This window comes from Scardinius erythrophthalmus (genome assembly GCF_964197995.2).
Source record: "Scardinius erythrophthalmus genome assembly, chromosome: 21".
NCBI lineage: Eukaryota > Metazoa > Chordata > Actinopteri > Cypriniformes > Leuciscidae > Scardinius > Scardinius erythrophthalmus.
In genome coordinates, this window is record NC_138241.1 from 14654306 (window position 1) to 14672795 (window position 18490).

Genomic DNA, 18490 nt, shown 5'->3' on the forward strand with positions numbered 1-18490 from the left:
TGAAACCTTCAACAAAATATGTTCTAAAAATAAATAAAATGAATACAAATATATATATATATATATATATATATATATATATATATTAGGGGTGGAACGGTACACAGAAGTCACGGTTCGGTTCAGACATCACGGTTCGGTACAATGGAGGGAAAAGCAAAAGAAAAATGCAGAAGGCTTGTGCATGTCTCAGGCTGTACCACCAAAGGAAAATAAATTACTTAAAGGAGAACTCTGGTCAATTTTAACATTGAGCTCATTTTTTTGTACATTTGGAGTGCTGTCAATACAGAGAACAACGACAAAAATCGGTGTTGCCTACACCGAGTTATTCTATTTTTACAATTTGCACCCTGTTGACTTCAATGGGGCAAGTACTAAACCTGCTTTTAGCCTCTTAACATCCTTGAAGCGACCACAATTGTAAACGTTCAATCCTCAATCGCGCCTTATAATTCAGCCTCAATTATCACCCCGCAAGAACAATTACAGTGCTTTACAACTATAGAACAAAAAGAGTTAAATAAACTTTTTACTTCATTTAAAACAACAACATGTTTACTAGATCCTATACCAACTAAACTATTGAAAGAAGTGTTACCTGTAGTGGAAGAGCCTCTCCTCAATATTATTAACTCGTCTTTATCTTTAGGTTATGTTCCAAAAACATTTAAACTGGCAGTTATAAAACCTCTCATTAAGAAACCACAATTAGATCCGAATAATCTAGTAAATTATAGACCCATTTCAAATCTACCTTTTATGTCTAAAATACTAGAAAAAGTTGTGTCCGCTCAACTGGGCTCTTTCTTACAAGAAAATGACACCTATGAAAAGTTTCAGTCTGGGTTCAGGCCGCATCATAGCACTGAAACTGCGCTCGTTAAAATCACAAATGATTTACTTTTAGCTTCTGACCAAGGCTGTATCTCAATATTAGTTTTACTTGATCTTAGTGCTGCGTTCGATACTATAGATCATACAATACTCTTAGATCGACTACAAAATTATACTGGTGTTCAAGGACAAGCATTAAGCTGGTTTAGATCGTATTTATCTGACCGCTACCATTTTGTTTATTTAAATGGAGAAAAATCTATCATAACTCCAGTAAACTATGGAGTGCCGCAGGGATCTGTGTTAGGCCCTCTATTATTCTCAATATATATGCTGCCACTTGGAAATATTATAAGGAAACATGGAATTAGTTTCCATTGTTATGCTGATGACACTCAAATCTATATTTCATCACGGCCAGATGAAAACGCTAAATTATCCAAATTGACAGAGTGTGTTAAAGATATAAAAGATTGGATGACGCATAATTTTCTTTTATTAAATCCAGACAAGACAGAGGTACTACTTATCGGTTCAAAAAACCACCCACAAAACCTCTCACAATACAACTTTAACATCGTAGGATGTCCTGTTACTTCATCCTCTACAGTAAAAGACCTGGGTGTTATATTAGACTGCAACCTGTCTTTTGAAAATCATATTTCATATGTTACAAGAACAGCCTTTTTCCACCTTAGAAACATTGCTAAGCTACATAATATACGATCTGTTTCTGATGCAGAAAAGTTAGTTCATGCATTCATGACCTCGAGACTAGATTACTGTAATGCGTTATTAGCCGGTTGTCCTGCATCCTCAATAAACAAGCTACAGTTAGTCCAAAATGCCGCCGCTAGAGTTCTAACTAGATCAAGAAAATATGATCATATAACACCGATTTTATCATCTCTACATTGGTTACCTATAAAGTCCCGTATTAATTACAAGGTATTGCTACTGACTTATAAAGCCCTAAACGGCTTAGCTCCAGTCTATTTAACGGATCTTCTATCGCCCTATAATCCATCGCGCTCTTTAAGGTCACTAAATTCGAGGCTTTTGGTCATACCTAGGATATCTAGGTCCACCAAAGGAGGGAGAGCATTTTCACATTTAGCACCAAAACTCTGGAATAGTCTTCCGGATACTGTTCGTTGCTCAGACTCGCTCTCCCAGTTTAAAACTAGATTAAAGACGCATCTCTTCAGCCAGGCATTCATATAATACTTTTAATCCTACAGTTAAATCCGACCTCTAGTTCATAAACGCCAGAGGAGAACTGGCCCCCGACTGAGCCCGGGTTCTCCCAAGGTTTTTTTTTCTCCATTAGGTCACCTGATGGAGTTTTTCGGTTCCTTGCCACTGTTGCCTTTGGCTTGCTCAGTTGGGGATATTTGGGGATATTTAATTGAATTAATCAATCAACGATACTATTGATCAGCATTACCAAACGTAGACGTTCCACTAGAAACAAACATTGATGTATTGTTCTAATTTATTACTGTGAAGCTGCTTTGATACAACCTGTGTTGTGAAAAGCGCTATATAAATAAACTTGACTTGACTTGACTTAAAGCCTACTTTGATCTGATTTTTTTTTCACCTTGCCTGGGAAAACAAGCGAGTGTTGTGACGGCGTCGCTCTCTATTTGGGCACACTTTTCGCGCATCTACATTTAAAATAACGAACGTGAGAGCGCAAACATGTGAACGGTCCCTAAAGCAGCTCAGACGAAGTCGGTTATCGTGGTGATATACAATATCATTGCAATATCATAGCAATATCAATATCACAACCTTCATCCCAGCCAACATTTGTATGTGGGGCCCATATGGGTATGAAATGGGCTGAAAAATGGGCCCCATGTAGGATTGTCCGCGGGTTCCATAATGGCCCCATGTTAATTGCCCAGATGGATTTCATGTAGGATTGCACTTGGTACTAGGTGGGACCCAAGTGGGCAAAATGCACAAGACCCATCTCTGTCCCAGCTTTAACCCAGTAGACATTTGTATGTGGGGCCCATGTGGGTTTGAAATGGGCTGAAAAATGGGCTCTGTATGGGATTGTCCGCGGGTTCCATAATGGCCACATGGATTTCATAAAGGATGGCACTTGGTACTAGGTGGGACCCAAGTGGGCAGCATGCACAAGACCCATCTCGGTCCCAGCTTATATGCACTTCGAAAAATTACCGAGGTTCTGACCTCGAGGACCTCAATGGTGGGTGCGGCCCTGCCTACATCCGCATATAAAAGTCCTGTGATAGACAGTAATTCTATATATATACTTTTTTAAAATAATTTACATTTTAATGTAAAAATGTAAATGATTATTAAAAAAAGTATATACTTCAAATACCGGCTCTATCATATTTGATACACACATTTTCATCATGATTTTTTATAATGTATGAAACTGTTAATATTAAGGAAGCCTAACTTGCCAGTAAATATTCATTTTAAAATACCAATGTAAATAATAACAAAATCAACAAATATTTCCCAGAGGAAACAATGGACACTTTGGAAATTATATTAAAATATACTATATATGCAGTTAAAATGTTACATTTGCTGGCAAATATACAATACATTACAGAGGTTCCCAATTTTGAATGGTTGTGTCCGAAATCTCCCCCATGCCCCCTCATTTACTATTCCCTACATTACTCCACTAATATAGTTCACTTGAGGGAGTGAATGAAAGCGAGTGAGTGAATTCGGACACTGAGTGCGCTGGAAGGGCACTCTGTATGTCCACTATGGTTTCAGACACCACTTCAAATGGCTTTCCCTCAAATAGTGCCTTTTTTAAGGGTATATGGTTCCATTCAACCATAAGCGCGCTGCGAAGTGTACTTAAAAGGGTATTTAACAATCTTAAGATTCCAATCCAAAGCAGGTGTGTCTTTATGCAGCTGTTCAGAGGTGTAAAGTGTGTGAGATGCGAGATTTACAAGTCAACTATCATAATTATGGGTAAAATAAGATAAAAAAGATATTTAATATAACCAAATTTATAACCAGTTTATTTCCCTACCAGAAAATAAATAAATAAAAGAATCTTACTGACCCCGAACCTTTGAATAGTAGTGTAAATATCTCAGCATTAGCAGAGTCCTAAAGAAAGCTAACCTCAAATCTTTCCATAAGTGTAGTGAAGTCTTTCAAAATGGAAAGTGTTTTAAAACTTTGATTGCACAAATACTACATTCTGTCTCGATGGCTTGTAACAGTGGGATATTGCGCATACCAACAGATTGACGGTCCCCGGTGTAGTTGAGGATCCAGGTGAGCCTGGTTCTCCTTTCTCACCAGGCGGCCCCTGAGGACCAATGGGCCCTCTGTCTCCAGGTTTCCCTCTTTCTCCCTGGACTCCTCTCTCTCCTGAAATCCCCTGATCTCCCTGCAAAACCACAGCCAGAATATAAATAACATCACAACACAAAGAACACAAGCTGGCTATTGGGAGCTTCCTTCACCTTAACTGATAATAGACTTTGGCTGTATTACATTCAATGCATGATGAAAAGAAGGGGATCTACATGCAGCTTAGAGATTTTTAGTCATTAATAGAGGTATACATTTTAAATGTGTTTACTTTGATAAGTGATATGTTTTCTTTTTTGTGATATTTTATGTTTTATGGTTTTCTTGTCACATTGGATATGGATTCCAAATACACTACAGTGATTTTGACTTGGGTAACAAAAAGTTTAATTAATATATATTCAGAAGTTGAAAACATCATTGAACAGGTGTAGTCTGACACATAAAAATGGATTTTGGCACACAAATGATCACACTGATAAACTTTTATATTGTATGTGATCCATCAAAACAAAATACGAAAATCGTACCCGTTCTCCTTTAGTGCCTCTGTCTCCAGGTCTGCCTGTGGCTCCCTGTGAAAATGTGAGAAACATTTTGGGGGAAAAGGTGTCACAGGACATAAAAATAATCTGATGGTTAATTTTACATACAGTACATACATACACACCAACACACACACACACACACACACACACACACACACACACACACACACACATACACACACACACACACACATTATACATACACAAAATTAGCTTCTCAATTTTGTTTTCCATCTGAGAAAGTCTCCAAACTTGATTCTGTCAGATTTAATAAACGTCTAGGCACTTTTTTTTGGTCCCCAAAGTAAACCCTCATACATATAGATAGCTAAACCGCACTATTTTTCATAGACTGCACCCAAACTGCATTAGCGGAATGAAATTATTTGGCTGCTTTAATGGCCCAACTTTTCCAGCTATTCAGTCGAAAGTAGAGTGAAAGAGCTCGTTGGATTTACAAATGACCATTTTCTCTCCAAACTCATCAAAGCCGTGAACCTCTGGATCTCTCATTCTCTTATTCCTCTCTCTCTCTCTCTCTCTCTCTCTCTCTCTCCATCTCTTCTGAGAGGGCTCTGTTGAGAAATACCTCTCATTGTACTCCAAAACCACTCTCCCCTTGCTTTCCCATCTATCTCTGCTCCTCTCTCGCATCACGGCTCCCACTGGCTCCTCAGGGAACATCTCTGTATCAAATTCTCCTGCTGGATTACAGCAGCCGAGCAAAAAAGAAATGCAATCTAGCCTGCGTTTCTAAAGCGGGCGGCACTTTGTGAAAGCATCCACAACCATCTGCTTTCATCCACACCCCCATCAATGTCTAACACTCTCTCTCCTCCTCTCTATTCCCAGGCTCCTGATGAGGAGAGCTTAAAGCCATCACCGTGCCCACTGAATTGTGTTTCCCTCAGCCCCTGCCACAAAAGAGATGGAAAAGTATGAAACGGAGAGGACCGAGAAACTTCCTTTCCTGCTAGATGGCACTGTTGCACCACCGAAAGAGACAGACAGCCATCCATGAACGAAGCAGGGAGGCGGCGGGGAGGAAGAGAATAGAGAAAATTCTCAATGAGGGGTCCAACACCCTCCAAACACACAGTCGTGCCATTTGAGAAGACAGTGACGTGAATGAAAGTGAAAATAAGGCCAGTGAACTTCCTCCCGATGATCTGCACCCGTTTGAACCTTTGACTCATCCAGAGATGGTATAAAGGGGGAAAGGTTGGCCAGTTGTCGAAAATCTCGGTTCAAATTCTACCATATTTGGTCATGGGAGCTCAGTTTTGCTCCCAAGCAGTTTTGAGTCAGTTCGAGTTAGCCACTAAACCCACGTGAAATGCAAGAAATGATGTCACGAATGACGACCAATGTTGTTATTGTTAAAGGGGACCCATTACTGTATGCCCTTTGTCAAATTCCGAAAAGCTCAATGCGCTCTGATTGGTCGGCAGGACCAGTGTGCTGTGATTGGTCAACAGCTTTAAGCGTATTTCAAAAAAAAAATGTTTTTAGTTTTTTTTGCTGCGTATGCCTTGGGCAGGAATTATTTAAATGAGGAATATTGTGACGGGTATTTTCACAGAAGAAAACTCAAGACTACAATCGAGGGAGTTCAGAAACAGTGCTTACTGATATAGAGAATAACTCCCTTTGGAGTGACTTAGTTCTTTGAAACTTTGCAGACCTTTTTCATGCTCCAACAGCAACATTACACACTAAAGACAGTTACAAATGTTAAAAGGCATAAAAGGTCCTCTTTAACTAAAACTATTACAAATAATTTTGGTTAATTGGAATATAAAGCTAAAATAAAATATTTTAAAAATTGTCAATAAAACTTAAACTTAAAAAAATCAGAAATGCAGCCTTGGAACCTTAATGAAACAAAATAGTACTAAAGTACTAAAACTAATACTGGAAAATAAAGCTAAACAGAAATATAAAAAGCAAAAACTCACATAAAAAAAAAAGCACATAAAATTACTAAAACGTAAACTAAAAATGAAAATAAATATTATTACTGCAAGATGTTGTAGTTACGGATTCAACCAGCAGGGGCTAACTTGAACATGCTAACCAGCTAGACCTGCATCCGAAATCAAATACAGAATTTAATTCTTCCTTACTATACAGCATGCGAAAAACAGTATGCGAACAGAGTAGTAGGCCTATGTCAGAATTCATAGTATTCGACAAAAAAGTAGACGAAAAGTCCACGGATGACCTTCTATTGAAGTGCGCATTCAATGGACACGTTACTATCCCATGAGGCCACGGGAGAGGATTTATAAATGGAGGTGAAGCGACGCAACTAACGCTGGTAGGTCATGTGATAATGACAGCATGGCAGATGTAGTACGTCCGTATTACATTCATACTATATAGAACACACTTTTTTAATGATCGCAAAGTAAGTTCAAATTCAAATGCAGTACCTACTCAGACAGAGGGTGATTTCGGACGCACCGCTAGACCCTTACAGCCTATAGAGTGCAACAGTTGGGTTTCAAAAGTAAATTCTCATTTTCTCCATAGGGAAATAGATTTTTAACGGTAACTTATAAACCTTTAAAGACAGCCTTACTGTGACCTACAAGGTTGTTAACTGATAGTATTTGCTCCTGTTAAAGCCGACATTATTTCAAATTAGTTTTAAAATAATTGTTTAACCCTCTGGGGACCAAGGTGTTTTTGGGGCCCTTGAGAAGTTCTGACATGCCTTGACATTTGTGCTTTTTTCAGTTATTTATAAACATGTTAATGACAAAGGTGTAAATTCACTCTATATAGCACAAACAGGGCTACCATAATATGCAAGCAACTTGTATGTAGATGTTTGTATTTTTAAGAGAATAATGTTTATGCGTGGTTATTGGAAAAAATAAAAATGAAAGTTGCTGAATTAAGACCACAAAACACATATTAAATATGTGTCCACAAGACTTTTGACCAATGGATGTGGTCCCTTTGAGTTCTAGCTTCAAAATTATATGAAAATAGTCTTGCTTTATCGTTCACAAAAAAAAAATACATTGATTTAAATGGTGTAAAACAGGTTTTGCTTGGAAAGCCAATATGCGAGGGGGAGGAGTAGTTCACACCCACTCTGCATAATGACTCTGCCTAATGAGCCATCCTTTCAGGTGTGACACTGACTGAGCCACAATACAAGGACAAAGGATGTATTTAGAAGAAGACTTATATTGACCATTTAAGATTTTGCTTACATCTCTCTTGTAAATATGTTTTGCTATTTTATTAAAAATGTTACAATTACAACAATAATTACAATTTCAACAATATTTCAAGTGTACTCTTTCTTTGTAAAAAAGAAAAAGAAAAAAGATTATAGGCCTACATTTTATCATATGTATTCATTAGTTTGAATATAGCCGTATTGGAACATCTAACATCTTAGTCTATGACTTTATTTTTGACAAATATATATATATATATATATATATATATATATATATATATATATATATATATATATATATATATATATATATATATATATATAACGTTAGATATGAGCAGAAATTGCTAAACAAAAGCTTATTTTATGTGGCAGTATATTTTACAGTAGCCTAAAAACTGTACCCAAATCTAGTCAACAAGTGACTGACTGTAGCGTTGTTTTTATGAAATATTAGGGCATATAAATGCTAATTTGCAGTTTAATACGTTGCTTGTACAAATACATTTTATTTCAACATATTCCAGTCGATTTTTACTCATCTCAGTAGGCTATAGCAAAGCAGTTTATTCTTTCACACACAGACGCGCGATTTATATTTAGGCTAAACAGTCTTTACAAATATGTACCCTTCATTCATCTCACAGAAAGGCGAGTCATATTATAGAAATGCGATTCATCTTTTTGCGGTTTGCATAGGCCTACACTAACGTTATTCCATAACGTTATTCCACACGTGAGAAAAGAAAACAGCCTACCTCACTCCTCAGCGGGATCTGCTCCTCATATCAGGATATATTGCTCCTCATATCAGCACTGTTCTGAGGAATCTTTTCTCCATAAGGTAGGCTATATTATGCCTCACTCGATCGCGACGCGCTTTGTTTACAGCTGATGTGGGCGTTTCACAGATCTTCAATAGTTCTCAGAATTTGCGTTTGAATAGCACGCGCTCTCCGTGGGCGTGTCACATTACTGTGAATTAGCTCGTAATGAGGTCGACTGGAGTCGCTCTCTTTTTATACAGATTACAGAAGCTGATAATATTTGTTTTTTATATAAATGACTTCATTTAACAGATGCGATCTCAAGCTTTATGCCCGTGGGTCTGTTTGCCTGTTTGACTGAATTTTCGCGGAGTTATAGATCATTTTCGAACGCGTTTCAAATGGGAGTTTACGGATAGAGAGAAGGCAGAAATCGCATCATGTTAAAGTTTCTTTATTTGTCAAAAAGCAAAACACTTTATTTTTATTTTGAGTATACAGAAAAAAAATAGAAACTGAACAGGATCGATTGATGTATAACACGAAAACTAAAGATCAAAATTAACAGAGCATTTTGTGTTTATTTTTCATTGCTAAAAAAAAAAACGAGCAAAACGCGCCGGCGCGTTTTTGGTCCCCAGAGGGTTAACATCGGAATTCATGATGAAAAACTCCATTACCCATGATGCTGTACAGAAAATTACACCAATCAGAGAATTCAAACAAACAAAATGAGCCAAAAGATCTCTTTAGCCTCACCCATCCCATGAAGCACTGCAAACTGCATAATCAAGTCTCCATACACTCTCAAAATATTTCAGTATTTTAATATATAAGCATATTTTGCAATAAACGTTAAATATTTATGATGATATATATATAATGATTAGTTTTATATTTCTCCATCGTTTTTAATTTGATTTTGCTGTTTGCAATGCTTCATGGGACTGTAGTTCTTTCCCTCACTAAAGCCGTTAAGTACACAGTCTTGTCGATTTTCAAATATTTTTTGCTTCAAATTAAAGTTTTTAAGGTTATGATTCACCTCGTAGCTGATTGGCTTGGTTCATGGCTTATAACGCTGTAACAGAGACTTTTCTGAAATCCCTAAGTTAGAAATGAATGGAAAAACAAATACTTCCAACGCCACTGAAAAAGTGGGCGGTCACTGTTGCACTCTATAGAAAATAGCTGCCCATGAATGTTAGCAAGATGGCCGCCAAGCAAACTGACTCCTGACTCATCCTCAGCTCTTTCTCGCTCACCTCATTAAGATCTGCAGATGTATGCTGTATTTACCGCATTTGTCAGTCTTTGATGGAGACGTCTATATATGTGCGTTTGTGTGTTGGCGGCTCTCTGATGTGTCTGCTTGCTGCTGTAAAGTGCAGAAGTGCGATTTGTCACACAGTTCTGCCTTAGACATGCGTTCTGTTGTGACAAGGCATCAGAGAACACAACTTTTTTTTTTTGACGTGACAAGGCTTTCGAAACTACAAACCCTGTTTGTAGGGGACATTTAATTAGTGATCGCATGCATTATTCATGATTTAATGGCTCATGGGCAGGATTTTATCCACACTGGAGAGCATTAGCAGTGAGTAAGCGGTCTTATTATTGAAAACTTTACGAGACTAATGACTGGTGTTGGGCTTTTATTTGCTTGGGAAAGAAAGAAATCGAATGAGACAGAGATAAACATAGACCAGCACAGAACCGAGCCTTTGTCTGCCACTATTCTAACTCGCTGGCAAAATATTAAGGCACAAGTTATTAGATGCTGCATGCATTAAAGTAAAAGCATTCATTTTCTACTAACATTATACAGCTGAAGCCAAAGCTCTCTCAAAAGCATATACTGTACACTTACATACCTCATAGCCTGGAATTCCATCTTTTCCCGGCCTTCCCTGCGGAGGACACAGAACATTCCCATCAATCTTTGCAGTCCAAGGTTATTGTAGTTAACTGAATCTAAAACTTAAACCATAAAAACAATTTGTTTTATTGAAATAAAATAAATGTTAACTGAAATAAAATAAAATAATGTTTTTTTATTATTATTATTATTTTATTTCAGCTAGTTGCAAAGCCAACACTTCTCATTTTCATTTAGTTGAACTTTGTATACTAAAATAAACTAAAAATGAAATAAAAATGAATAAAAACCTTAGACATATACTCTATTTAAAAAAAAAACTTGACAAAACACTAATTCAAAATATGAATAAAAACTGTAATAGTATCTCAATGATATAAAATAAAAGCAACTTTGCATTGTTTATCATTTCCATAGGTAATTAGATGTTACAATAAGCACAAATGTTTTAGGATGATATTAGAAAGCACTTTCATGATTTTCACAAAAGGGATTTAAAAAAAAAAGTAGAAAAGTTACTATAATTCTGTGATTTTAAAATAGTCACATAGAAGTCACATAGAATAGCAATTCTGAAAAAGTTGAAATTCTAAAAACTGTTGCAAATCTAAAAAATAAAGTTGCAACTCTAAAAAATAAAGTTGCAATTCTGAGGTATTCAGTTGCAAATGAGAAATTTAATAGAAAGAGTTGAAAAACAGACGCAATTATGATAATGCTGCAATTGTGAGAAAGTCACAATTAACTTTACTCACTCATTTATATTTTGTGATGATAAACACATTAAAAGCTAAAATTTATTCAGGAAAACTAATTCTATAGAAATCAGATGTCAATATGAAATCAAAATTCCTGGTCATATTGTGATTGATTCATCAGTGAAGGTGGATGCAAAGGGGGGGAAAAGTTTTGTCCTGTTTCATTTCGAAAAAAAAAGTCACTTGCTTCTAACATCTAATGCAATGTCATTCATGCATTTTTTAAATTGCGTCTAAAGTATCCAAATACTTCTTGGATCCAACATGTCAACTTTGATGTAGTCTAGATTTTATCTGTAGTTAGCTTAGCAAACACCGTTCCACTAAGGTTAAGTGCAAACAATTAGGAACTGAGCTGGATAAACTAGGAATAAATCGTTAAACGTCCCGTGGAAGAAACAGGAATTCCTCAGGGGAATTCTGTGTATACAGCGGAGGTGCTGAAGGCATTATGGCTGTTCGAATAACAAAGCAATTATATGAGATCTACCGATGTCTCTTCACTGAGATAGCCAATCAAATGTTTACACCAGTGACTGCACTCATTACCACAGCACAAATCAGCCGGGTTTAACACCACAGAGCTGAGAAGTATATGAAGAGATTACTCTGTGCTGTGAAGTGAGATATTAGAGCTGAAAAGAGTTGCCGTGGTTTATAGAGAAGAACCTAACACGGAGCTCTGGTGCATGCCGCTCTATCACACTATATTAGAAATCATAGTAATTCCGCCAATCAAAACCTGCATATATCCAGTTGCGTATTAATATCTCTGATGCTTGTTTACAATGTTTTACCTCAGCATTCTGGGATCTTTAATTAAAAACAGCCTAGACTCTGCATTAAACCACAGGCCGGTGAGCGGAAATCAAGGATTGAGGAAAAATAAACCCCAGCAGAATGTTTGTGTCAGAACTGTGAATCCACGGCGAGTCAAACTGTGAATCAATCAGCACACTAATCAGTTAATTAAATCTGGTCTGCAATTCAAGGCTGGATCAAATGATGGATCAATCTGTTATAAGATCACAGAGCTGAGAACAGAGGACAGAAACTAATGAGAACTCAATGTTATAGACAGTATATCACAGCCAGGTTCAGCATAAACGGTAGATTGCAGGTAGATCCAGGGAACCCAGGGGGGTGGCACAAAAAGGTCCATGGAAAAAATAAAAAAGTAATAGTGTTTGATAAAACATTGCATATAGTTTTATTCTATTCATTTCTCTTCAGGTTATATAAATATTTATGTGTGACTTTCTCACAATTGCAACTTTTCATAATTACATATATTTCTCAATCATTTAGATTTTATTTCTCATATCTATTTGAAAATCTCACAATTGCAACTTTATTTTTCAGAACTGCAGCTACTTTTAAAATTGCAACCTTATATCATTACGTATAGTAGCTTTTTCATTTTTTTACTCTGAGGTGAAAACTGTCTTTCATTTTCATTTCCGTGAAACTGCTGAAAAGTGGTTTTCTAGCATCTCAAAATATTTGTGCTCATTGGAACACTGAATTTGCACACACACACATATATAAATTCAGTGTGTTACATGTTCCCTGTTTGTTTGGACTTTTATGTTGTATTTCTAGTTTCCTGTCTAGTTTTGTAGTCCTTTTGTTTCATTGGTTCCCCACAGGTGTCTTGTTACCTTATTTCTTTAGCTTGTCTGTATATATTGCAGTGTTCATGCCATGTCACACAGTAGTCTTGAGATGAAAACACATGACATATATTCTGAGCTGTTCTCAAACTGGGAATTATGCGTTTCTATAGCAGCACTATCAAGGCCTAAATTAATCTGCAGCGGTCATGTGGTACAAGTATGAGCTCTCATAAAACTCCCATCTCACTTTGAACATGAACGCTTTTGTACAAGCTGAAATCACGTAATTGCGGTAATTACGACATGGCATGAACGCACCCCCTTGTGTTTCCCATGTTGTTTGTCATGTCTTGTCCTTCTAGGCTCTAATGTTGGTGTTCTCCGTTCGGTTTTCCAGTTTTTTTAGTTTGTATTTTGGGACTGAACCTACAGCATTAAGATCCAACCCTCCCTCGACTCCAAGTTCGCCTGCGTGACGCAGCGTCCTTATAAATACAGATATATTATAAAATTAAATAAATACATTTTGTTCTGAAAATATACAGATGCCTTTATATTTTAGGATGCGGATCCCTAATAAGGGGATTATGATATTTGGGCGTCCTATCATAAAGATGTTTGAAAACCTCAGCTGTACAGGCATGTGCATTAGTAGGCTACACATTACAGATTACATGTGTAGTGAATGTTAAGATTGATTACAGGGGCTCCAGGAGGCCCTTCGGGTCCAGGGAAGCCAGTCTCTCCAAGAGGCCCTCGTTCTCCCTGTGTGGAAAGACAAAGAGGGAAAATGGGACATCATCAGTCTCGCATCATCCTGCTGCCAAAACCTGCCATATGATTGACAGCAGCTAACAAGCAACAAAGCAAATCTCACCGGCTCTCCAGGGATCCCTGTCTCACCACGCGGACCTGGCTTTCCCTTCACAGGAACAAGGAGAGAAAGAGTTAGACCTCAAACCTGGTGTCCGTTTAAACCACCTGCAGGCTGGGGACACAGCTGCCACCCGCACTGATTTTATCGAAAAATTCACACGCGATATGATCATATATCTTGTGACGGACCACTAAACGTTACAGCTTCAGTGTAAGATACATTACAACTGAAAATCTGCTACTCTTGTCAGTGAGTATAGTATATCTTCTAGCATACAGTATAGGGTTGCACCAATACTCATAAGCTGATAATAACTTTTATGTTATGGCTGATAAAAGATATATACTATTGTGTTTTAATAAATAATAATAATAATAAATACAAAAAAACATGGAAATTTAATATTTATGAGATTTGCTAATGGTTACATGTATTTTTAAGAATCAAACAAAGGTAAAAGCAATGTAAAGGTTATATAAATGTAAAAATATGGAAAACATGCACACTATTCATCATTAGCCAATATATTTATATTATACTAAATACATTTTATTTAAATATTTACTATATTTAGCTTTTATTAAAGTTAGCTTAATAATGTATGTTGATCTCAAACTATTTTTTTTTTTTTTTGGTGTGTATTGAATTAGAATATGCACTAAACAGCACTTAATAAATCTGCAAAATAATGCCAAATTTGTGCCACCGATATTGTGAAAATTGTGACTATACATTATTTATTTACTACCTTTATTGCTTGTAGCTTTTTGCCTAAACAATATACAGTTTAATGTGTATTAGTGTCATCTGAAAGCAGAAACATGACAACAGAAAGACTTACAGCAGGACCAGTAGGACCAGTAGGACCAGGAAGCCCAGGATCACCCTTACAACACACAGACATACTCATGTAAGTCGAATCTTCAATGCAAAAACGCCTGAGAACATGTCGCAAAACACAATGATTGCTTTTCTTTCTGTTCTCAATACCAACTGTGCTTGACAAGTATCTTTCCTCCATATGCGCACTGCTGACTTTAGGAATTAATGAGCTGCTTTTAAGTTTTAGGGCACAGCATGCAAATAAACAGCTTGAGATCAGGCAGCCTCGTGGCAGTTGTGGAGTCGGCGAGCACGCAAAATGCTGTGACTACATCTTGACAAGTCCTTTTCTGGGAAGAGTGGGCGAGTTTGATGCCGCTTAAAGGAGGAAGCTGTCTCGAAAAAAAGTCTCCATGCACCAGCGCTCTGATACGTGCAGGAGGAAACAGTCGGTTGGACAGTTCTGTGGGCTCCATTTAATGAAGCCTATTATTTCAACCCTCTCTAGTATTCTCGTATTCATGGTCTTTCTCTTGAATTCCCGAGTGCTTTGACTAAGCACTGCGGTGAAATTAGAATACTAACAATGTTTGAATCAATTATGTCTAGCCGCTTTCCTCATCTCTCTGTCAGTCAAACACACACACACACACACACACACACACACACACACACACACACACACACACACACACACACACACACATACACACCGAAACTGCAATGTCATGTCAAATCGTGAGGGTACAGAGTGGAACGTCTGGTTGAGCTGTTGGAAGCTGTGTGTAATCTGGGACGCTTGGAAAGTGTGAGAGAGCGTCCAGTGACACGGTTCATTCAAAACGGGCTTACCTTGGCACCTGGCAGCCCCTCTAGTCCAGGTAATCCCATCAGTCCCGGCTCACCCTGGAATAAAAGAAACACATTCCAGCTCGGCACAGACACCTTCATGCGTGAAAGTCTGTCTGTGTGTGTCAGGGTTGGGGAGTGAATAAGTAAAAGCGCCAATGCAACTAACTCCACTACAATATTTATGAAAACTAACAAGCTAGTTAAGAGTAGCAGAGAAATGCTAACATTTTGGGTCAGAAGTCAGAATGAGTTTGCGGAGAAATGCACAAATAGTGATTTTGAATCATGCTAGTTTTGTCGCAATTTTAAAAAATTGCTAACTTTTACCGGACTACTTTTGGCCATATGTACTTTTAATAAAGTAATGAAAATGTTCACCACTGTGTCACTTCTCAAATTCTGTATTGTGTTTAATAGCATTATAGCTTGGAATAAAATGGCAGGCTCTTTTGTTTTTACTAAAGCTAGTATTTTATTAATTCTACATACAGTACATACACTACATTAAACAACACTTTTTGGATAATTTGACCAAATTACAGCTGGATTGGGGTGAACATTTTGGGACAATTTTGAACAAAATTAATAATTACTTGGTAACACTTTAAAATAAGGTCCATTAGTTAATATTAACCAATAATTAACAATACTTCTACAGCATTTATTAATCTTAGTTAATATTAATTTCAACATTTACTAATACGTTATTGAAATCAAAGGTTGTATTTGTTAACATTAGTTAATGCACTGTGAACTAACATGAACAAACAATGAACAGCTGTATTTTTATTAACTAACATTAACAAAGATTAACTAAAATAGTCAAATAATGAACCTTATTGTAAAGTGTTACCAATTACTTTTAGGTAATGAAATGTTTTGTATTATTTAATGAAGTTACACACATTTACACAGTGTGTGTTTGTTTGTGTGTGTGTGTATAGGAATGGTTTTACTCAATGTTAACATTATAATGGTTTCAAAATGTAAAAATATGATGGATGGTCTAGAGATATTAGATATTCTGGCTCAGGGACAAGGCAAAACAACCAAATCTGCACATAAATGTCATTTGGAAAGTGATGAAAGCATAGTACAAAGTTTCCAAGTCAATTTTAATGTTACCTTCATATATATAATGTAAAAGAATGAAACATACAGTATATATAATAAAAATCAACCCTTGGGACATAAAAGTGCCTGAAAAGTTGAAGAAATAATCTTAAATGATTGTATCACAGCAATGTTTTGGAGTCAAATAAAACTCAAAATGTATTTCTAGTGTATTTCGACTGATGGAACAGATCACAACGGTTTAGCTACCAAACTGGTTGGGGGACATGTGCGTAATTTATTTTAGCGACCCAACAAACACCGAACGCCATTTTTCCAGCATGTCACTGATTATTTCAATTAAAAACCACATATTTATCTTCGTCCTGACAAGAGCGTTGCGTTAACTCTAATTCTGTCGCATTACCATCCTGACAAAGCATTTACTTTCCCCCTTCCATTTTCATTTAGCCTGCCACGTTAATAAATCACACGTAGTTCGCCGTGAACAGAGCAGCTCGTAATTCAACCCCAAGTGATTGGCTGCTACCCCACGCCGAACCCCTTCACGGAGCGCTGAAGAATCTGCGCTCCAGTGTCGTACATTATGTTCGTCTCATGCCTCAGCCGCTACTGACGGACAGCAGCGGGCGCCATGTTAACGGATTGCGACAGTAATTGTCGCGCGTGTAGATTGCCATGTATAACAGAGCGCAGGCCTACATGGAACCAAAAAAGAGGATCGACTGGAGACAGATGGGTGTAATTCTAGCACAGTGCTGGAGACTGCTGGGACCATTTATTCAAATGTCAAATTAGCATGGTGCTGAAAAATCGTTCCGTAAAAAAAAAAAGACACAAAATATCAAAATTGCACCCGTGAGAACAGGAAGTGCCAGCTTTTTGCCTGTCGGAGCTGAATTGCTGCTATTGTAGGGGTCCGTCGCTTATGTGCATGTGCTTTTGTTGGGGGTGTGTGTGCATACAGCGGTTACAACATCCCCCAAAGGCAGAGGAATATGCGGCGACAATTTGATTTAGGCGGCATTCCTGATCACTTCTATTGTTGTTGAGAATGCTGTGTGACTAAACTGTTGTGCTCGGCTGCTCTCGGGCTACTTCTGAGCCAGAAACTGTGATTAATGGAGACCAGCCAGAAAACGAGTGCTGGCCAGGCCTGTTTCTCTCAATCCACTGGCATAGAAGGACCACAAGGGCGAGGACCATTTAATACAAATCACAGAAAAGCAACACTCACCATCCTTCCTTCATCTCCTTTGGGCCCCTGGAAGAGAAAAGGCACAGAATTAGCCCATGAAACTGACCTTATTTATCTGTGTGCTATCAATTAATCCAATCTGTGTAATTAGCTGGATGACATCTGCTTAGATATGCTGTCATACAGTAACACACTCAGACAAAGGACCCACGAGGGAATTATGTTGACAGAACTCTGTTCCAAAACCTAGCGAGCTGCCTATCTAACAAGACTGAGCATGATCCCGAATTTAAGAATCGAAGCTTTTGGATTTCATGACAGTGAACTGTACTAGCAACGTATCATAGGAATGTTTCATTGGCATGACAGGAAGTAGAATTTAGAAGATTGTAATTTAAACGAAATAGTCACACAAGAAAGGAATGTTATGAAGTTTGTGACTAAACAAATAATTAATTTTTTTTTTAACCAAATATGACCATTTCTATGTAGAATACATTTTTACCCAACAGATTGGAAATATTTCTAAGTTAAACAGCCAAAATAGCCACCGCACCACAAAATGGCCACTACAATGTTATCAGATGAATATTTGACATGATTTGAATCTATTAATAATAATGATGTTAAAGTCCCACTGTAGTCAATAATTTTATCCTTTAAACCTCATCTTTGATCACCAAAATGACATATTTAAACGTTTTTTCCTTGAAAAAATACCTTAAAATAG

General features: G+C 37.2%; 1 protein-coding gene across 3 annotated transcripts in view; it reads right to left on the minus strand.

Annotated features, from left to right (window-relative positions):
* The window catches only part of LOC308681723 (uncharacterized protein), a 188134-nt gene that overhangs the window by 11620 nt on the left and 158024 nt on the right, over positions 1-18490 (minus strand). For all 3 annotated transcript variants that reach the window (XM_081350827.1, XM_081350826.1, XM_081350825.1), the window contains 8 exons: positions 17800-17826; positions 15489-15542; positions 14656-14700; positions 13815-13859; positions 13640-13702; positions 10559-10594; positions 4701-4745; positions 4094-4246 (listed from right to left, as the gene is read on the minus strand). In XM_081350827.1, the coding sequence (XP_081206953.1) occupies positions 4094-4246; positions 4701-4745; positions 10559-10594; positions 13640-13702; positions 13815-13859; positions 14656-14700; positions 15489-15542; positions 17800-17826 (468 nt within the window). The remainder of the gene's footprint in view (positions 1-4093; positions 4247-4700; positions 4746-10558; positions 10595-13639; positions 13703-13814; positions 13860-14655; positions 14701-15488; positions 15543-17799; positions 17827-18490) is intronic.